This window comes from Pteronotus mesoamericanus, unplaced genomic scaffold (genome assembly GCF_021234165.1).
Source record: "Pteronotus mesoamericanus isolate MK-2021 breed Mesoamerican mustached bat unplaced genomic scaffold, CSHL_Meso_final contig_311, whole genome shotgun sequence".
Lineage (NCBI taxonomy): Eukaryota > Metazoa > Chordata > Mammalia > Chiroptera > Mormoopidae > Pteronotus > Pteronotus mesoamericanus.
Genome location: NW_026555132.1, coordinates 1,734,827 through 1,757,975, shown reverse-complemented (window position 1 = coordinate 1,757,975; position 23,149 = coordinate 1,734,827). Strand labels below are relative to the sequence as shown.

Sequence of the window (23,149 nt, the reverse complement as noted above, 5' to 3'; positions counted from 1 at the left end):
CATTTAGGAAATCAAGAAACAGTTTGGGCAGCTCTTCATTTTCATGACAGCCTGTAAATATATTTCCAAACCTTTTCATCATTGTTCAAGACTTTTGGGTCCAGCTCCTAACATGTACAGACAGAATTTCTGGAGTTTTAAGACATTTTATAAGCTTTGTGTGCAAGACATGAAATTTGCTGTATCTTTTCTCAACAAAATTTTGTTTTCCATTCATTAGCACTTCTATCTTAAACACCATGTTTCCCCACTTTGGGTCACTCTCCTTGTGATGAAAGGACAAGAGGTAGCCTCCATGGCCACACCATAATTTTATTTTTTTTGTTCAAACCTTAAATTTATTTGGAATTTAATCTAGTATGAAGAAGAGAATGTAACCTTTTCATTTTTTATTTTTTCCAAATGATTTCTTAGTTCCCAAACACCACTTATTAATTAACCCACACTTTCCCCCTCTGGTGTTAAACATCAGAAGTTTGTCTGAAGTGTAAACCATGACCTTTTGGCCTACATTTGAGGAAATCTTGGACTGAAAGTCAGAAATGCTGTTTCCTCCCTGAAAGCTATGACGCAATGAATCTGTCACTTCCCTTCTTTTCACTTTGTTTCTATGAACTCCCTCTTTCTAAACTCTGCAAGGCCACTGGTTTAGCTCTGCAGGAATTCCCAGGGCCTGCAGACACAGCAGAACTAACTCATATGGGGAAATCTGGGAAATGCTTACCTACTCAGTTAAGACTACCTTATATGATGACTTAAATCATATAATGATTTAGGCTGTCTGGAGCCTAAATCATCATTTTCCTCCCCAAACCATTTCCTCCTGCAGACTTCTCTATTTCTGTTGCCCAGACTCAGGATCTGGTTGTCATCCGACTGTCTTCTCTCTGACTTCCTGCACAGCCAGGACCCGTAGTGATGGTTTCTCATGCCCTGTGCCCCTCTTACGTGCACTCCCCCACCATGCACTTGTATTGAATATCACTGCCTCCCTCAGCCTGGACTCTCATCACAAAGGTTCACTTGGAGGAACAGTGACCTCCCAGCTCCACTCACTCACTGTGCTGACCTGCTGAGCCCATCACTGTCAGGACCCTTCACATCACAGCTCTGTACAGAACTCGCCAGGGTGCTCGCATCAGCAGCACATATACTAAAATTGGAACGATACAGAGAAGATTAGCATGGCCCCTGCGCAAGGATGACACGCAAATTCATGAAGCATTCCATATTTTAAAAAGAAGAAGAAGAACAGGGCTTCCTCATCGCTCACAAGTGGACATGCAGAGCCCACTGCCATGCGGTCCACCCCACCTGCCTCTCCAATCTTTTCTCCTTACTCTGACACAGTTGATTGTCTATATCTGAAATAGTGTCATTTATCTCCTCCTTTACTTCTAGTTTGAAATGAGTTTAGGGATATTTATTCAAGTATTGAGTAAAGTATTATGACATCCAATCTTAATTTTTAAAATTTTACTCTACATTGCCCCTTCAGGCCCACGTACTGACTTTTCTCAGTGGGCCAGTGGCCCTCACAGTAGCAAAATCTCCAGGCCCAAGGTCCAGCCTTGCTCTTCCAAGCTCTTGTCTTAAAAGACATAAAAACCTGCAAGTAGTACCCTATTGGGCCCTAAAACTTTTGCATCAGACCACTTTAGCAGACCACTTTCCTCGAAGTCAGGAAAGAGCTAATAGCAGAATAGGGCACTGGGGATTGAAAAGGAAGTACAGAACAAGGTGAGAGGAGGCAAAAGGAGCAGCAAATGTGTGGCCCATTGGTTGTAACTCCATGTGGGTGGACCAGGGCCTCAGCTCCCTCCATGCCCAAGAAACAATACTCCACATTCCCCACATTCCCCTCCCTCCGGCTTCTGTCTCCCCATCCCCGTACCCTGCGCGTCCTGTGTGCTCCTCTCTGACTGGGGGTGCCTCACCACTCACACTCTCCCCAGACTCTGCTGCTTAGGATTCCGCATCTCTAGCCCTGGCCACTGTCTCTCTGAGTTGTAAACCTGGGTGTGCAACTCGCACCACATTTGCCTCACAGGGTCCTCACACTGACGTCATTTTCTCTACATCTACGTATTTTCTCAGAGTATGGCGCTTTGGTATTCCTCACTGCTCCTTCCAGAATGGGTGTTAACTCTAACACATCAAGCATCTAGGTGGGTACTTTCCTTTGAGCCACCTATGGTCCTCACACCTCATATCTAACCAAGTCCTATCTGCTGCTTCCACTTTCTCATAACTCAAATACAGCCACTCTCTCCATCTCTGCTGCCACCACCAAGCCCTACCATCCTCAGCACTGGAAGTTTCGACAGCCTTCTCCTCTCATTTCCTCTCTCCCTTTCATTAATCCATACAGAGCATTTAAAATAAAAAATTTGATTTGGCCACTCTCCTGCTTAAAACATCTCAAAACTGTCTTCAGGATAAATCCAGTGTCCTTAACACATTTATAAGGTTGCCTGAGACTTGGCCTCGCCTACTTCCTCAGCGTTATGCCACTGTGCCCCTCACTCAGCTTCTACCACACTGGCCCTTTCCCAGTTTCTCTGCTTAGGCACACGCTTGTTCCTATGGCCTGAGGCATGAATCTCTTTCCCTACATCTATGTGTACTTTCATCTGGCTAAACGCTGTCCTTCCTATCCACTATGGTACTCCTCAGGCTAGATTAGTTTTCCCCAATCTATCTCCCGTGTATCTCCATAGCACCCCACACCACCTCTTTCTTAATAAATACCACAATTCAGATCATATGTGCAAGCTGTGGCTCCCCTGTGAGCAGAAATGTTCCATGAGATTGGAACTATGTTCATCTTCATCACCAGTTAGTCCTGAGCTCCAAACATGTTCCTAGACCAAAGATTCCCCATCATAGAATGAATGAATCAATGAATTAATGAATCAATGAACTGAAAATACCTAATAGTATTCCAGCCTACTATACCCACTGTAGACAGTCTCACGTTCTACTTAGAATTCCTTTGACTACAACCTGATTCTTGGCTAGACACAGCTGACTTTCTGTGCAGCAAGTCTGTTCTTTCCATTCCTCATCAAGGGAGGGCCTGAGCTAGTAAAGAAAGGTTTAAATTCTGTGGATGAAAGAGGGGGAAATAAATCCCTCTCCTTCATCCACAGAGGAGAAACCACTTGAGCAAAGGGTGGAGATAGGACATTGTTGGACATCTGGAGAGAAGGGAAAAGAGACTGACTCTAAACTGAACATGCTCACAAAAAAAAGAAAAGTCTCATTTAATTGTCTCAAAAGCCCATAAAATAAAAATTATCAGTCCGGTTTTACAGATAAGGCAACCAGAGCTCTAAAGGTTAATTAATTTGCCTATGGCCCCACAGAGTAGAAAACAGAGACATGGTATGTCTTCATGTACCTCTGTCCTCACCTGGAATATTCATCTCTACTGTCCCAATCTAAAACACAGCCTCCATGAAGGCTCCTTAATTTTTGGTGTCAGCTTCAATCACTCACTTCCCATCTGCACTTCTGTCTCTATTACAGCACTTCTTTCATTCCACATGTACTATGGTCATCTGCACAGGTCTGCCCACAAGTTAGAAGCTTATTAAGGGCAGTGGGGCTCTTTCCCACCTCTTTCCCCCTGCCTTCTGATGCCATGTCTCACTGTGAAGCAGCCGTCATAGGATTGTGCTCTGTAGGAACCCTTGCTCTCTTCTGCCCCCAGGGTCCTGCTCCCCAAGTCCAGGCTCTCTCAGTCTGCTCTTTCTCTCCCAGGGGAGCCACTGTGCCTTTGAAAATCCCTGCAGGGAATATATTGGCCTACTGGGAACAGTACTAAGACCCCTGAGGTCAGAGTGCAGAAAAAAGAATGATCATATTTTTTCCTTGGATGCTCTCTCTCTTTTTTTTTAATCCAAATGCTCCAAAACTTGTTCAATGTTTCAGACTGAAAAACTTAAACTTTTCTGAGGGTAATCAAGGGCCCAGATGGTTCTTTGTTTAGACCAAGCTTTCTAGAAAACAAGCCTCAGTTATTACAACTTAACAGAGAGGTAAACTGCCATTTCCTTCCAACTTATCACCAACTGTTCTATATTTCTGTACTAGAAAAGGAACTTATTTCTGTTTATACTCAACAGGACAAATCAAATTTGTCATTGAAACAATGAAAATGCATATATCCTTTTGTATCTCAACTATACATGTGACAGGGAAAGATTCTACAAAAGGAAAATAAGGAATGAGTCCAGGGTAGGCCCTGCGTAACCAAGCATAACATTTCAAGAACACAGCGGTGCCATGAAGCAGACCATGACCACATTCAAAGTAGTCATGAAATATGGAATGGACATCCAGGGGTGAAGGAATCCCAATAGTCATTCAGTCTAAACTCCTCCCTTTACGGATGAGGAAATCCGGAAGATATGTGGGAATTGTTGCAGGTCACTCAACTGGTTAGGGTCAGAGTCAGATCCAAGCCTTTTGCTTCTCCAACCACAGTGTATGCCACTCCCTGCCCTGTGGCCTAATGGCTCTAATCAGGGGCCCATCCTTCGCAACAGCCAGGAGTTTGGAAAAAGGAGAGAACCATGCACTGGGCATAAGAGTTTTGCTACTGACTTTGCATGCATATTAAATCAGCCTCATGTCACATTGAATGCTTAAATTGACAGTTATTAAAAATGCTTTAAAAAAACTGTAAAGCACCATATAAATGTTAGATTTTTAATACAGTTATCATATGATTTATGATCTGAAATGTTATCTCAACAATATCAACTTAATGATTAGACAGTTTATCTTCCCAGCTAATATATCTATTTATCTGAAATTGGAATTTGGCCAAAATGAAAGCATCTAACTAGATTCTTGATTTGCCTTATTGGAAAGTTCATTGAATCAATTATGTGAAAAATGAATTTGAGGTAGGGTGCATGTCACTTTGCAGTCTGTAATAGAGAAGGGAAGTCACTTGTAGTAGTAGTCAGAATAGGTCACGTTAGCCCGCAGAAACAAATAAACCCTAAAATCTCAGGGACTTAGCACAGTTAAAGATGTTTCTCACTCATGCAAAGTCTAAAGCAGGTTGTTCCAGTCTCATTCATTTGCAGCCACACCTCATCCACTTGCAGCCACACCATCTGGAATACGTGACTACCAAAGTTGCTGCATCAGAGGAAGTTGGAGGTGACTGGGGCACACACTGGGCCTGGATTGCATCAGCCTGGAAGTATAATACAACATGTATCACTTCCTGTTCACAGTGCACTGGCCAGAACAAATCACGTGTCTCTGATTAACGGCCATGCAGACGAGGGAATGAAAACGGACATTAATTAAATAACCCCTCAAGTGAGTAGATGGATATTTGATAAGCATGGTCTACCACGTATATGTTCCCCAGATTTCAGAAAGCAAATGTTACTCCAAGTATTCCATTTGCATAAAAACAAATCTAGCCTTGGCTGGGTGGCTCATTTGGTTGGAGCATCCATCCCATGCACCAAAACGTTGCAGGTTCCATCCCCAGTCAGGGCATGTATGGGAGGCAACTCGTACATGTTTAATGTTTCTCTCTCACATCGAAGTTTCTCTCTCTCTCTCCTCTCCCCCTTTCTCTCTCTCTAAAATCAATAAACATATCCTCATGTGAGGATTTAAAAAAACAAATCTATAGATGTCTTAAAAAACAGAAAGACTGAAAGGTAATACACTAAAATAGTAATACTGAATACCTCTAGTAATTCAATTGTTTATGGGTATTTCCCTAGCAGTATTCAGTAAACATGTTTTAGAATCCAAAAAAGTAATGCAAGTTATTATTTTAATTGAAAAACAAGTTTAAACCAGATATAGTTATGACTCCAATAAAGAAAATGATTCAAAGGAAAGGAGATTTCTTTAAAATGTACTTCTGATAGGATGATCACAATTAGCCTGCAAAAAATAAAAGTGACAGACGGGCACAGACATGCCTGCTGCCGTACAGGAGGCTCTCTAATGAAATAGGATTTTTACAAAGCATCTGTGAAAAATGAAAAGGAGGGCACAGTGCCAAGGAACAAGGGAGAGAGGGGCACAGCCCTATTAATCACTGTTCAAGAGAAGAAAGAAAGGGAATTGGGAATTTTTTTTTTAAAAAAAACACAATAATTAGGGAACAAATGAGCTAAGGCAAGGAGAGGAGATCACAGCTAAACAGAGATTTGCTGGCTCAACATAAAGCTTCCCCTTCTGCCAACTTGAATTCCCCATCTACTCCAAGTGACATCATGCCTCTGCTTGCTGAGTTTCCAAGCCCTTACCCAAAGTTCACCCAATGTAAATTGATAAAGACCTAGTGGGTTCACACCAGGTCCTGCCCATCTGACTCTCGCCTTCCTCTCCAGCCCCATCTCATCACCCCTTCAGCCCCCAACCTCTCTGGGCTACAGCCTAATACCCAACGTTCATTCACTTGACCCCCACGGCCTTTGCTCAGCCTGGAATGTTCCCTCTTCACTCCCCAGGGACCTGCCAGTTTAAGGAGAGCACCAGTAGGCGCCCTCATTATACTTATCTCAGTGTGTGCTTATCTACTTGCTCACAGACGTCTTCACTGTCACCTTGCAAGACAGTGGGAACTGTGGCTGGTTTTGCCCACTGAATGGGGTTTATTTCTCTTTAACTCTTTTTTACTTATGGATGAGATTGTTTTTTTCACCTTACCCCTCTTTACTGAAGAGTCAATGCCACAGGTAGTAGTGGGACATCTTGAACTAGAAATCAAGAAACAGTGAGTTTTCATCTTTGCTCTCACTCTTACATGACCTCTCATTGTGACCTTAGAAACCTGGCAATATCTTCTCTGAGCCTGTTTCCTCTTCTATAAATTGAGTTTGATCTAGACAGTATCTGAGGTGCCTACTTCACCAACATAGCATTCCTGTTTTTTTAATAGGCTAACAAGACAAAAAACGAAGGAAGGAAGGAAGGAAGGAAGGAAGGAAGGAAGGAAGGAAGGAAGGAAGGAAGGAAGGAAGGAAGGAAGGAAGGGAGGGAGGAAGGAAGGGAGGGAGGAAGGGAGGGAGGGAGGGAGGGAGGGAGGGGAAGAGAGGAAGAAAGAAAGAAAAATTTAAAAGAGCCAAGGAAAGGAAAATATCACACTAAGAAAAGGAGAAGGCTTCATGGTTCATTGAGCCTAGGCTCTGCACCTGAATCCTCTGCACCTTCAACCACTTGGTCACCTTGCAAGCTTAGGCAGATTGCTTAATGTCCCTGGGCCTTAACTTCCTCTTCTGTAAAATGTGATAGGAACACCTCCCTCACAGGTCTGAGTAGAGGATTAAATGAGATGATGTATTCTAACACCTACCTGGAACATAGAAGACTATGGTATACATTGGGTCCTTTCCACCTTCCCACTAACTGTCATGGAATTTAAAAGTGGATTATAACTAAATAGAGCATGAGTTGAGACAAAGGCTGTTTTTTCTGCATATTTTGGTTCATGCACACTTTACTCCTCTGAAGAGGCTTTCTACCACCTAAAAAGGAAAAATTGCAACCCCTGAAGATTCACAGAGTTGTTTTTCTCTTTGTTTGAGCAATCCTGTGAGGTCCAGCTACTACATGCAAAGATTTTAAAGTTGTTTCCAAAAATGTTTACAAATATTTTCTGTCTTCATGATACAATGGCAAGAGAATGACTGAACTCCCCATCCAGCTCCCACTGACCATGTACTCAGTTATGCTGATCACCTTCCCCTTTCCTGTATGTCACAGAAAAATATGAGATTTCACTGGAGGGAGGAACAGAGGGAGGAGAGATATTTCAAACCATTTCTTTTTTATCTCCTTTTTTTTTTAAGCAAAAAATCTTAGAATCACTGAATGATAAGAGTGTTTGAGGCAGGAAATGCCTTTAAGGATGATCTATTTCAGCCCAGTCACTTGGCATTGGTGCTGAAAAGAGACTTGAGCATCTGTATTCAGTGGAAAGAGAAGAGTGGACTTAGAATAGGAAACCTGGGTTTGATTGCTAGCTCTGCCAATTTTGTGACCATAGATTGGTCACTTAACTTCTTCAGGGGTCCCCAGCTGCGAAAGGGGATAGTAATCACTACCTCTCATAAGTAAAATGAGGAGGCAACAAGACAGTGCAGATGAGAGCTCTCTGTGAACTGTAAATCAGTTTTCAATGGAGAAATATCACCATGACTCTTTGAGCCCACAACCTTTGAGCTTATAAAGCGTATCCACTCACCCACCAAAATATATTATCTCATCTTGAGTATCTAATTTTGTGAGTCAAGAAAAAAATAGTGATGCCTAACAAAATCCCTGCCACAGAATAAGTACGCAAATATTTTTTTCTGAATGATTTAGTGGGAATGACTAAAAGAGAGTTTTTAAGGCCTCTTCAGAGTCCAGAAGTGGATACATGAAACCACCCAAAGTCCCTGTCATTTCCCTGTCACAAGACAGCCCAAACACCCATGTGGCTCCATTGGAGCTCGAGTTAGGATGTTCCTCTCCCTGTTCCCTGGAAAAGATAGCCTGGTGTTGAGGCTTCCTTACAAGTCAACCTTTGTTCACACTCACAGAACAGTAGGCTCTCCAGAACCAAGCAGAACCTCTCATTCTCTGAACCTCACCTGCATGGTTCTTCCTGTAAAAACTGGTTTCCAAGAAGGTCACATGAAAGAAAACGATGAAACCCCAACCTGAGTCGCCTGTCTAGAAAAAATTCTCAAACTCTCTTTGAGAGTTCAACAACCACATTGGGGAATTCTCTACAACAGATGAGTGTCATTGGCCAGGATGGGTGTTGCCACTAATGATGGAACCAACGGTATTCTCCTGGATTACCAAAGAGGTGTTACATATTCCTCCCAGAAACTAAACATCTTCACTGTTTCAACAGAGGTCTTCATCTGAAAATGTCTTCCCTACTGAAGTTTTCAAACCAATATTTTCATAAGAACTATTTTTCCTTCAGTGAACCAAGGCGTTATAATGATGACTATACAGGTTCCACATGACAGAGCCATCATTAGCATTGTTATTATTTTTGTTTACTTGTATCTCCATAGCAGACCACATTCACAATGTGCTCTGCAACTGCTTCTTAGTAATAGCCTTCACAAGATCTCCAAGAGGCAGAAGGGGGACCAGGGCTAACATTTCTGTGTTGCCTGGAAAGGAACCACAGAGATAGAGAACTGTTACCATTACCATTTATATCATGATCGTGCTGAGACACTCAAGCTCTGCCCCAATCTGGTCCTACATTTACACTGCCTACATCCAGGATGCCAGCTATTTCCGTAGCTCTTTTTCATGGCTATTGAAAAACCAGGTGTATGATCAGAAGGAACTGAACTGAGCAATGGAACCAGAATCAAGTATTTTGCACCTAGGATAGACCAGAATGATCATTTAACTAACTCCATCATTTACATTTGAACAGGACCAGAGAGAACACTTTTACCCAGTTCACACAAACCACTTACTCCCAGTTTTGTGCTTTGTGTTTTTTATACCATGTTGCCACACCTCACCTTTCTCTCTTTACCTTGTTTTTCCTCCTCTTCTCTTTTCTCCTGTTTCTTTTCTTTATTTAAAATGTATGTGGCTTCAACTCCAACAGGAAACCTGAAACATTTGTCTACCAAGAGTCTTTGTGTTGCAGCACCTGAGCTGGGCTAGCCTCAGAATACTGACAAAGTCTGATCAGTGTCATACCTGAGTCCCTTCCTTTCCCCCAGCCTCTATTCTTGAATGTAGCCACTGGCTTCTGGCCGGGGAATTGCCCACACCTCCCTGGGCTTTATCCTGAAAAAAGACTAGGCAGCTTTTTGGGCTCTGGTGGAGGCTATCACATGGCCAGGGCTGAGAGTTCTCTCCTGAAGCTCTGTCACTTCTGTAGGAGATGGGTTGATGGTATTCAGAGGAGTAAGAGGATGAAGGTTTTTGCAATTAAATGTCACTTTTGTCTCCTCTATCCTGCCCTAACCAGCAGGTTGTCACTCCATACTCAGTGATTTATGCCTATTCAAACAAACCTCCCTCTTCAGATAAAAGCGGGCTTCTTCCTTCAAAGACCACCCTCAGATGCCAGGGGCTGCCATGTATCCCATGAGTTCATACTCAGCCATGGGGGACAATAAATAAATTAAGCCAAAACACGAACTACAACTTCAAAGCTCCTCTTCAACTCTAGCCACCTACCATTCTGACTTTGGGTAGTTCTCCTTCCACTTCTACCATATATTTTTAGAAACTTAGGAAGTGTCCTGTTTTTCTTCCCTTTTTCTAAGATTAGGTGTCTATAATTGTTGAGAGCAAAGCAATAAATATATAACCAAGTCCAAAACTCCACGAAATCTCTGAAAATAGAGTATAAGGTTGAATGAACATGAAAATATACAAAGCAGTTTTCTTCTTGTAAATTTCCCCTGACGCAACCATGGCCACGCCTACTCCACCGGAGACAAAAGGCAAAGGAGGCTGACTGGTGTTAAGTGACTGCATTAAGTCTCCTGGCGGAGAGGGAGTCACATCACTGGCACCTGAGTAACGAAGGTATTGTCCTTATCACATCTTTGGCTTTTAAAATATTTTTTGTTTTTTTCCTTCACTGTTATCTCTCAAACTGCCTTCTCTGAAGCTAAAGCCTTTTCCTTCCTTTCTTGTCCTTTCCTGTTTGGTGTGTGAGTTAGAATCAGTCAGAATTCAGAAAATGATTCTCCTGGTGGGGAACTGAGGGGCAGAGAAACTGGTCTCATACAAGGACACAGGAGGGTACAGATAAGTCTTCTCTCAGAGGGAATTCTACTACCAAAAACTACCAGGAGAAAATGGGAAGTTTCCAGCTCTGTCTCTCTCTTACATCTATGTAAGGCAAATATTTCATTCTTGTGGGTTTTTTTAAACTTATCTAAAGTTCACTGAATGCCTACTCTGTGCATGCACATTGAGTTAGACACATAAGGGATAATAAGATTCTAAAAGAAGTTTACAATCTAGTAGAGGAGACAGATACACTGCAGATAATTCAAGGGAGTGAAAAGAGTGGGGAAAATGCTGAGTGTGGGCTAAGTCATGCATTAAGTTTCTCAAGAAGCACAACGCAGAGGTGGCTCTCTTTGTAGGCACGTGGTTCAGAGACTGGCTGGACTGACAACCCCTGGTGTTCTCTGTTGAAGAAGTCAAGATGGCCAAGGTCCCTGACCTCTTTGAAGACCTAAAAAACTGTTACAGGTAGGAAATAGATTCTCTTGTGATTCAATGAGGGGTTCAAGGCACATTAGAATCCAGCTAGGAGTCACAGTGTGACAAGCATGGGGCCCATGTGACTGGCACAGGCTGAAGAGATATGTCCTGCCTCCACAGTCAGGGCAGGTTCAGCAAAGACCCAAGGAAACTAAGTATCCAGCGTTTTAAACTGAGATGGCATTAACAGGGAGACAGCTGTTACAGAAAAATTATTTTAAGGCCTGCTGAGTCCTGGTGAATTTCAATACCTACTCGGACATGGCCTCGGTTGTGGTTACATGTTCTGATACCGCAACGGGTTTTAATGGACTGTCAGAGAAAGGAACCATTCTCAGAAAACCTCCTGATCCCAGTCTGGAATAGGAAATGACTTCACAGCTCTCTGAGCACATGAGTGCTCGTTCACAGTCAAACCTCATCCAGACATAGGAGAAACATAAATGAATAAAAAGGTAAGCTTATCGAACCCTTTGAGCAAACATGGTGCTCCCACCCCCTGTTCACAGGCACCAACACACACTAGGCCATCCAAGTGTTGTCTGGATGTGTTGCCAAGTATAAATAACTAAATCTGTTGCAGTGAATACATGAAAGTAATGTGTAACATAATCTATTTGGTTAAAATTAAAATGAGGTGTTTCAAAAGTACTTCTTTTCTCTCAAGGAGCATAACATTTTTCTCTGAAATTTAATTACAACTCTTCAAATTATTAGCCAAGCCCTGTTTTTTGTTGATAAAACACAGGTAAAGTTCAAAGACTCCTCTGATGATTACTAATTCCAAATTAGCGAGGGACAAAAATATATTTATTTTTATACACACACACACACACACACACACACACATATAAATGAATATAGAAGTTCTTTTCTAAGGTGATAGTAGTGGCTATGTGTTTGTTTTACCCAAAGCTAATGTGCCCATTAAAATATGTTGGTCAGTGACTTTAGTGATATAACAAATGATTACATTCTTTTCATCTTGTCTGACAGTGAAAATGAAGAATACAGTTCTGAAAATGGCCAACTTTCTCTGAATCAGGTAAGTAAATGACTGATTCTTATAGGATTGCTATTCTGACACAATAGTATTTTCTCCACCAGGAAATAACAGCAATGGCTTGAGTCCTAGCCATTGCTGTTATTTCCTGGTGTAACCTCACGAGATGTACACTAGGAAATAACAGCAATGTTGTACCCTCACGAGATGTCCAGAGACATGTATTTCTTCATTATAAGGGAGGCAGACTGGCTCTCTGCACTAAGAGTTGATGGCCTTCTTCATGAACCCCAGGGACTGGAGTCTCTTGGCCAGGCTCCATCAGAATGTTAGTTTTGCCACCCTAAGGCAGCCCTTTGGGCCACGTCACCAGAAGTCTCTCATAAAGAAATATGTTGGGGTCATCCTCTCTGGCTCCAGCTCCAGAGATTAGAGATAGCTCTGCTGTAACAGCCGATGAAGCTAACAGGGAGGAAGCAAGCCATTCACTAGCTGTGTGATTTGCTAGGAGACCATGCAAGTACTGCCTGTGTGTCTTTGGTAGTGGCTCTAAAAGCTGTTCCCAGAGGGTTATTTCTAAGTTACTGGTGCTCCGTCCAGTAAAAGTCTAACTTCCTAAGGGAGAACTAACTAGAAAGCTACCACTCACTAAGGTCTCACTTGTAAACCTGTTTCATTCCATCTCATTTTTCAGTTGGCCGATAGATGACAAAGACTGGCCAAGAGGTCACATGCTTTGAGGGAACTCTTGAGAGGAAGGGAGGGAAAAGTTGGAGAGACCGATGAAACATGGATTAGCCAAGACCATAATGAAGATCCTTCTCACTAGTCTGTTGAATAAAACTCCCAGTGAAAGGATTCACATTCTATGGCCATGGGCAACTTCTCAATTTCTACTTCCCTTCCTCACAGAAATCCTTCTATGATGTAAGCTATGATCCACTTCCCAAGGACTGCATGGATAAGTTCATGTCGCTAAGCACCTCTGAGACCTCTAACACATCCCAGCTTACCTTCAAGGAGAGTGTGGTGGTGGTGCTAGCCAATGGGAAGGTTCTGAAGAAGAGACGGCTGAGTTTCAACCAGTTCATCACCAGTGATGACCTGGAACCTATTGTCAATGATCCAGAAGAAGGTAGGGGGTCATATACAATAATATCCTTGTGTTCTTTTTTTAAGCAAATAGGGATAATAAAGTATAGGGGCAAATAAAACCTAGACTGAGAGTAACAAGGGAGGCAACCAGACATTAGTCTGGTATCCATAAGAAAGGAAAGCAGCAGTGGCCTGAAGCTAAAATACGTGCTCACATGCTCATTGCTTGGCCATATTGTGAAGGTTATGTGACTTTTAGCCCCTCAGCAGAAAGCATTTATACAGTGATAGTGGGTAGCAATTTACAAGCTATGTTCTGCCACATGCTATCTATGCCTCTTTTGCCAAGTTATTTAACCTTTCTGTGCTCCAGTTTCCTCTACTATAAAAGGGAGATGATCAGAATCCCTAGTCATTGCAAAGATTAAATGTGTTAATACTTGCAAGCTTCCGGACTATAGTAATGCCTGGCATGCAGTAAATACCCAGTAAATGTCAGCTATTGCTGTTGTTGTTATTATTACTATTATTACTGCTGCTACTACCTTTGTTAATGCTACCAGCAATACCACTTTATTAATGGCTGTATTATCTGTAAACTTTGCAACAACCTTGCATTTCCATTTTACGTTTGAGGGAACTAAACTCAGTAAGAGAGTCACCTGCTCAAAGTCACACAGTGTTGAAATGGGAAAGCCTCAAACAAAATTTGGTTCTGACTATAAAAATCATGATTCTTCTCCCATGCCTCTACTCTACAACCCTCTGTGTGAAACATAAACCCAGTATTTTTAAGGTCACAGCTAAACACCAATACATGTTCACCTAGAAAATTAAGAGATACAAGAAAATTAAGAGATACAAGAAAATGTAAGAAAGAAAATAAAAATATTCATACTACCACTAAGAGTTTTCCACAGCCCACACTATGATATGTTCCTTAAAGTTGTTTCTATGCACTTACACACATATGAACATGTTAGGATTCTACTATATACAATTTTATATCTGGCTTTTTTTTTCATTTGGCAATATATCAAGGTCATTTTAGAGTGCCGATTTTTCACCATTATAAATAATGCAACAACGAACATCCGTATCCATAAACCTTCATTTCTATCACCATTGACTCCCTTAGAGTAGAGTCCTAGAAGTAAAATTATGCAGAGCCACGAGGATTCATGAAGCTACCGATGTACATCACTGTTCAGAGGGATGACAGACATTTATACCTGCTCCCTTGGTAATGTACATAATTCTTAATGTATTTATTTCTTTTCTCAGAGTGCATTCATTTGAAAATATAAGGAGGGAATACTAGGAATCTTCCCAGTTACTTAGAAACTTCCAAACAACCAAAAATGAGAAACTTGCACAACTCATCTCTTTTCTATAAAAATACTGAGGCATCAAAGTTTAAAAAGAATAAGTTACCACAATAATCCTAGAGCCCACTCTACTACTGCTGGGTGATTCCACTTCTCTGTTTCCTCATCTGAACTGGAGTATTCCTAATATCTCTTCTATTGCTGCTTCCTGTGTTCGAATTGGAACAGACATGTCATGTGTTTGTGTCAAGACATTAACCTCAGCTTGTGCTACTGGTTGTAGATATCATCCATCCCAAGTCAGCAACTAACAGCTTCCAGAGCAAAATGAAGTACAACTTCAGAAGGGTCATCAAACACCACTGCACCCTGAATGACACCCTCAATCAAAGTATCACTCTAGACACAACAGGCAAATACCTCATGGCTACAGCATTAAATAATCTGGACCAAGAAGGTAAATGGACAACTCGGTCATCTTCCCTTCCTCTTATTTCTGTATTTCTTTCAAGTTTTTGCTTTCAAAGAATACACCTCTCTACATTCCTGGCTTTCCACAATTCTTCTAAATCAGAAGGATGCATATCATCCTGCTAAAACTCCCAGGTAAGGACAGGAGCCTCAGCTAAACCTGAGAGCCCCACAGGAGAAGTGTCCTGTCCCTTGAGACCAATGAGAGACTAAGTTCAATGTGAAGCTTTCTGATGTCATTTCTCCTTTGGTTCTGTCAGTCTTATCCCTCTATTTTAAATACAAGGAAACTGAAACACAAAAATATTGAATGACTCACCCCAGTTTACCCAGAATTAATGAGGAGCTTCATAAGAAAACCTGCCAACCAAACTTACAAATAATACCAAACTAGAAAGAACCATTATCACAATTATATAACAATTATATACATGTAATTATATATGTATGTATATATGTAATGTATAATATAGAATATGTACTTTATATGTAATACATACTATGTATAATATGTACTTTATATTAGAGAGAGAGAGAGAGAGAGAGAGTCAGGTTTCCTCTAAGTAATTCTGTTGCAAATATCTTTATATATGTACTTTTTCCCCAGGAGGTTATTTCTTTAGAACATATCCCAAAAGTGAAACTCCTGGGTTTCTAGGCATATATAATTTTATAACTTTTATTAAGCATTGGCTTCTAAGGAAAACTAAACTACATGTCAGTATCTCTACCAACATGGGTGTCCGCTTCCCTAAACCCCTCCATTTTAGGTCATTATGAACTCATGACCTCATAAATTTCAGGGTCTAATCCCACTAATAAATTTTAAAGATATTTAACACTCAACCCCCAAGAATCCATTCAATTTAGAGAATTCTAAAGACATTAATCAAGTATTTGCCTGCCTAGTAAATGTGTCAGACATTGTGAAAGACACAAAGATATGCCAAATTCCATTTCTGGTACTTCCACCATAGTCAGAGACCTAACACACACACACACACACACACACACACACACACACACACACACACACGGTATCTACATAAACACTTAATTTTATGCAAATACAACAGATTAACTTTCCTTTTGGCTTTTCTCTTCACCAGTGAAATTTGACATGGGTGCTTATATATCAAATGAAGATATTAAATTTCCTGTGACCCTAAGGATCTCAGAAACACGACTATTTTTGAGTGCACAAAGTGAAAACGCTCCTGTATTGCTAAAGGTCAGTTGTCCTCAGACTCTAATTTATCTTCATTACATTCCATACAATTGTCAATGACCCCAATAGACAGATACCCCTAGTAGGGTGCACAGTCTTCTTCTCTTCCTACCACAGTCCCCACCTGCCCACTTGCCCCCATCCTGCTTCTCCCGCAACCCCTGAGGTAACTCGAGGCAGGATCTGTGAAAGTATAAAATGAAGGTACAAGAGTGTATAAAAGGCAAATTGCCTTATTCCTTCTTTTTCCTTTCCCTGCCTGATACTGTTTACCTCCCATCCTAGAGCACCCATTTATTCCATCTCTCTTTGACCCTTAATGACATCTACTACCTAACCTACATGATAGTAGGCATTAGGACAATGAACTGCCTCTAAGAAACTCAAACAAGTCACCTGGGATCAGAGAGAATTAATCATGTGCCAGCAGGCACAAAGCAAAAAGCTGGAGCCAACACTCAAACCCTGGCCTTCTGACTCTAGTGCTTCTCTTTCTTCATTGGTGCCAATATTATCCTCATCCCAGCTCCATCTCCACTACCACCTTCCCCCAAAAATATGCAGACACACACACATGCCCACTGTTGTCTTAAATGTTTTCTCCAGGAATAAGTAGGTGAATCTTATGCAGTAAATGTATAATCCAACCCCACCCCCGTCCCCACTAGGATTTATGTAGTGCATGTGCTTCTCTACCTGGATCGAGTGAGATTAAAGTGGTGTCTGCAGAGTAGGGCAGTAGCTTCATTCATGAAGTCATTCAGTAAGTGTTATCCACTGAGAGCCTTCTATCTGGCAGGTGTAGTGGCAATAGCAGTGTAGATAGTGGTATGCCAAAGTTTCTAGCCTTGTAGAACTTAGTCTTCTGGGGGACGCAGACAATAGACAAGCCAAACAACCAGCCCAATGTGCAAGACGCTGTAAAGCAAATGAACAGGGTGCTGAGAAACAGAGAAGTTGAAGAGTGTTCTTTAGATAGAGGAGATGAGAGTTGCTGATGGGAGGGAGGGAGCCTGCCATCATGCAAGCGGCTGGGTGGGAGTAGAGCATTCTAAAAATAGGGGTCTGACTGCTCCCAGGCCATAGATCTTTAAGTGCTTAAAGGCCAGCCTCAAAGACCAGAACACTCTAGAAGCTGGGCACCATGGAGAAGAGGAAGGATGAGCTGAGACTAGTGTTGGTAGAGCATTGCATTTGGATTTCATCTGATGTACAATAAAAAAAAATTAAGGGGAGTTCACTTATATTTTCTAAAATGGAGAATAGATCGAGAGGAAGGAAATACATGAAGCAGAGAGCCCAAATAGGAGGTCATAACAATAGTCATGGTGTGGAAATTGCTGAGACAGGTGGAAAGCAGTAGACAGAATCTCGTTACATTTTGAAGACAGAACCAAAAAGCATGAGGAAAAATTCCGTTTACTTAGATGACATGAGAAAAATTAAAAGAAGAGGTTTAGGAAATAAAATCCTTGTTCTTGCTGAAAACCCCAAGGAAATCTCAAAAGGATATTTAGTTGCTTTAGACTAAAAAGAATAGAGAAGAAGCATCTCAGGTTGGAATTTGAATTTTTCTTTTCCAAGGAAAAGTAAATTGTTAGATTCTATTTATAACCACAGAAAGAGTAGTCTAAAGAGATCAGAACTGTTGTCCTGACTGGTGTGGCTCAGTGGAGTGAGTGCCAGCCTGGAAACCAAAATTTGTTGGTTCAGTTCCTACTCAGGGCACATGCCTGGGTTGTGGGCCAAGTCCCCAGTAGGAGGTGCTCAAGAGGCAACTACACATTGATGTTTCTCTCTCTCTCTTTCTCCCTCCCCTCCCCTCTCTCTAAGAATAAATAAATAAAATCTTTTTAAAAAAAGAGAGAGAGATCACAATTGTTAACAACTGTATTGTAAAGATTCAGCTGCTAATACACCTGGGCAGTGGTGTGTGTGCACATGTGTGTGTGTGTGCATGTGTGTGTGTGTGTTGGGGGTTTTTTGTTGACTTAATATGGACATAAACATCTCTAATTATAAATTACTTTCCCAAAGATATGATTTGCACTCTTAGAGGTCAAAATCTTTAGAGATCTTAGAATCATTAGTACTTGCATTTGATACAAAATACCCTATGCTTGTGTTGGAGGCAGGACAAGAATGAAGTTTGACCCCACCTGCCAGAATACAGAGAGACACTGGAGTCATTGGCAGTCTTCATAACTAATTTGGATTTCTCTCCAGTTAACTAAGGAAACCAACTATTATGAAATGGGGCCAAACATCTAATAGGCATGTAATAAATGCTTGCTGAATGAACAAATGAATGAAGGACCTACATCATATTATGGAGTCATAATCCTTAAGTGCTATATTTCTCACAAAGGCAACATGCCAAGGGATTGAAATTCAGTTCTTATTCTAGCATCTTATTCTCTAACATCTCTGTTCTCCTTATCCTAGGAGATGCCTGAAACACCCAAAACCATCAAAGATGAGACCAACATCCTTTTCTTCTGGGAAACTCATGGCTCTAAGAACTACTTTGAGTCGGTTGCCTACCCAAACTTCTTTATCGCCACAAAGCAGGATGGCCTGGTGCACATGGCAAGTGGGCAACCCTCTATCACTGACTTTCAGATACTGGAAAACCAGACTTGACTCTGGAGTCTACTTACTTGGGAAATGTTGACAGTCCATATGTACCGTGTACATGAAGAAGTCAAATACTTTACTCTTAGTCACTCATTGAGAATGTGCTGAGCCTTTGTAATTCTAAATGAATGTTTACTCTCTTTGTAAGAGAGGGAGTAAGGTCTAGTAAACCAACACTAAATATAATGTTGTTTGTTATTTAAGGAACACCCTACCCTATACTATGCAAACTACCAATCATTTTAATTATTATTTTTCATAACAATCTTGGAAGCACCAGGGCTCCTGACTATCAAAAAAAGAAAAGAGAAAAACCTCTACCCTATATTACATATAGGTTAACTACAGCATAAGAAAACTAAGATACGCTCACAGTGGCAGTTGGAATGAGAAGTAATAGACCCAGGATTTCATTCCGACTGCTTTGCCTTCCGCTTTTAAGTTGCCAGTGAACCCTTAATCAAATACTGTAAGTTTCTGGGACTTCAACTTGATCATCTTCAAAATGGAGAAAATGACACATATGTCCTTTCTGCCTCCGCAGTATTTTATAACAATCATTTCACTAAAATGCTTCTTGAAGCTGAGTTTCAAGAATAAGGCAAAGCATGGAATGTTATTTTTAAGTTATTTATATATACATATATTTATAAATATAATTTAAGATAATTCTAACATATTAGTGTATTTATGGCAATTCTTTGCAATCCTTGCATGTGACCAGGCATGCTCAACACCACACAGTGTTTTACAGGCTGAGTGAGTTTGCTACAGTTACATTAAGACACTTTGGTCCAAGTTGTGCTTTTTCCATTACCATGAAGCTCTGTATTCTAGTGTCTGGGATCCCTGAAATTATGATAATAAATTTCTATTAGTTACTTTGTTTGAGCTGATAATTGGCAAAAATCTTTCCCTCCTCTTCCTTTAAGCTTGCTTTGTCATTCATGTGCCACTCAGTTCCACGGGCTTTCTAGTTCTGCTGGCTAAAATGGAATGAACTTAACTTTGGCAACCACGGGACAACCATTATCTAAACTTTCCTTTCTGGAACATAAGAAATGTTCCTTTTAGGTTCTAAAAGTTGGGATCAAACCAGTGTTACATTACTGTCAGTAATGAAGGTTGATACATTATCAATCACAATTGAATAAAAATTACAAAAAAGTAAATCTGACACATAATTACTTATTGTCTTAATCATTATTTTAATTCATGGTAATTAAGAGCATTGATTAAAGTTCACATAAATAACTACAGTATTACTTTACAAAACCAAACCAATGTTTTATGGTTTTTCTCTTCCCTTTATTAGCTATCCAGTAGCATAAATGGCAATAAGAATGATAGTATCCTCAGTAGCTCACATTATGCACTTACAACATATGTGCGTAAGCACGTAATATCCACATAAACTCACACATACAGAGCCACATTAATAACTAATTGATGCTTTTAGAAAGCATGGATATAAGACATGTTGAGTTGCAAAAAGTTAAAATCAAGGGAACTTGGATGAGATGTAGGAAATAATAGGAAAAGAGTAGTCCTAGATGACTCTCAGTTTCCTGGTACTGGAGAGTGGGTGAGCAGTTGCGTCAATCAGTACTTCTGGTAGAAAACAGAAAGTTCTTCCCACTACCAGGATGCTGTATGAGGAATACCATTTTAGACATGTATTTTGAGTTACTGTCAGGATGCCCAAGTACACATATATAATGGGCAGATGATAACATCTGGAACTCAGGAGAAATTAGAAGTAGATATAGATTTGAAAAACAGCAGGTGTATAGTAAGTAAAATCCTAAAAATGACATCAGAGAAAGAGGAGAAAAGAGGTGTATGGTGAACACTGTTGTTTGTCCATGCAACTGTCATCTTCCCTGCCTAAATGGTAAGAAGGTCACCATGATGGGGCTCAGCAGTCTTGGCACTGAACTTGCTGGAGTTTATTTCTTTTATTATGATATTTATACATCAGTTTCCAAAATGATAAGAGAAAAGCCAAATCTCCACTTTTAAGTCCAAGATAACAGAAGCAAAAAGCCAAAGGACATCTCCCTAGATTTCTTCTCACTAAGGCATCCCCCTGACTTAAAAATACCTACACTCAAACTTTTGGGGTGACAGAAATATTTGAGATAGCAATAATTATTGTGGTAGGTATAAATATGCTTGTGTATCTATATCTATTCCTTAATTGTATGGTGGTTTTATAACCACATAGCTTTGTCAAAATTGTCCTCTTGTGTCTTGACCAATGTTGTCAATATCTTTCATCAAATTTATTGGCCAGGATTAAGTAATGTCCTAAAAACATGATCAGACCAGCAGAACCCAGAGGGGGATCTTGTTCTTCTTATTTTAGACACCATGTTTTTGTTAGAAAGTGACATTGGCTTTTTGAAAGCAACTGACATTGTCGATTCATATAGTGTTTGTAAGCAATTAAGACCTAGGCAATTTCTCAAGCTAAGTTCAAGATTTAAATGTATCACTATTAAAATGAATCTTCTTAATTTGGCCTCAGATCTAGACTGTTCCAGATTCTGATTTTTTCATACACTGGCTTTTCCTCTCAGCTCTGTGGTATCTGTAATTTGGTAAGCATATTTTTATTTTCTTCACAATATATTGTTGGATATAAAGAATAGGTTACAAACATTTTACAGCCTGACATTGTTTTTATTTAAAATACCTACAATTGTCCTGACCAGTGGGTCTCAGTTGGTTAGGTATCATCCAGCAAGGGAAGAGGTCACTGGTTCAATTCCCAGGCCAGGTACATGCCTTAGTTTCGAGGTAGGTCCCAGATTGGGGTGCCTACGAGAAGCAACCAATTGATGTTCCTCTCTCATGTCAATGTTTCTCTCCTTCTCTTTTTCCCTCCCATCTCCTCTCTAAAAATAAATAAAATCTTTAAAAATAAATAAAATAGAATGCCTACAATTTACATTTAAATGATTATAGATATATATAAAAATGTTAAAAATCCTTACCTCTGAACAATTGAATGATTTATAAGGGTTTTTTGTTATGTATTTTTTTCTGAACTTTTAAATAAATGTATACTTGCACAACAGAATACCAATTTACACAAAAATTTTTTATAAGTTTGACTTTTATTTAGATTCCACATTAAGTGATACCATGCAGCATTCCTTCTCTGTCTGGCTTATTTCACTGAGCATAATGTCTTCAAGGTCCATCCATGTTGTCACAACCATCAGGATATTTTTCTTTCTTATAGCTGAGTAATATTCCATTGTATATACATATTTTATAATAAATCTTTTATTTATCCATTCTTCCACTGATGAACACTTAGGTTGTTTCCATAGCATGACTATTATAAGTAATTCTGCAATAAACATGAGCATGCATGTATCTATTCAATATCCTGTTTTCATTTCCTTTCGATATATACCTAGAAGTCTAAATCTTGGATTATATGATAATTCTATTATTAATTTTTTGAAGAATTTCCATACTGTTTTCCATAATGGCTATACCAACTTACATTTCCACCAACAGTGTACAAGTTTTACCTTTCCTCCACATCCTCGCCAACATTTGTTTTCCCTTGTCTTTTTATGACAGTCATTATAACATGTGTGAGGTGATATCTCATTGTGGTTTTGATTTGCATTGTCCTGATGATTAGTGATGTTGAGCATCTTTTCATGTATCAGTTGGCCATGTGTATGGCCTTTTTAAAAAAATATCTATTCAGTTCCTCAGCCCTTTTTTAATTGGGCTATTTGGATTTTTTGTTATTGAAATGAGTGAGTTCTCTATATATTTTGGATATCAACTCTATCGGATAGATGGTTTGAAAAGATTTTCTCCCATTCCATTTGTTGCCTTTTGATTTTGTTAATGGCTTCTTTAACTGTGAAAAAAGCTTTTTAATTTGACGTGGTCTCATTTATTTTTACTTGTTGTCTCTGTCTTAATGTCAAATAAAAAAAAATCATTGACAATACCAATGTGAAGGAGCTTACCTCCCGTTTTCTTTAAGGAGTTTTACAGCTTTGGGTCTTAAATTTAAACCTTTAATCCATTTGAGTAGATTTTTGTGTATGGTATAATATTGGGGTACAGTTTCGTTCTTTTGAGTGTGGGTATTCAGTAGTCCCA

At 40.1% G+C, this 23,149-nt stretch overlaps 1 protein-coding gene and 1 non-coding gene across 2 annotated transcripts; both read left to right on the top strand.

Annotated features, from left to right (window-relative positions):
• The first annotated feature begins 1,129 nt into the window (after nucleotides 1-1,129).
• LOC129072161 (U6 spliceosomal RNA) lies at nucleotides 1,130-1,236 on the top strand. The gene has a single exon (XR_008529340.1). It is a non-coding gene; the product is annotated as a U6 spliceosomal RNA (small nuclear RNA).
• Nucleotides 1,237-11,188: 9,952 nt separating this feature from the next.
• Nucleotides 11,189-19,015, top strand: IL1A (interleukin 1 alpha). Its single transcript, XM_054575534.1, has 6 exons — nucleotides 11,189-11,235; nucleotides 12,244-12,292; nucleotides 13,163-13,385; nucleotides 14,957-15,130; nucleotides 16,254-16,375; nucleotides 18,818-19,015. The coding sequence occupies exons 1-6, from the start codon at nucleotides 11,189-11,191 to the stop codon at nucleotides 19,013-19,015; spliced, it is 813 nt and encodes a 270-aa protein (XP_054431509.1).
• The last annotated feature ends 4,134 nt before the right edge of the window (nucleotides 19,016-23,149 follow it).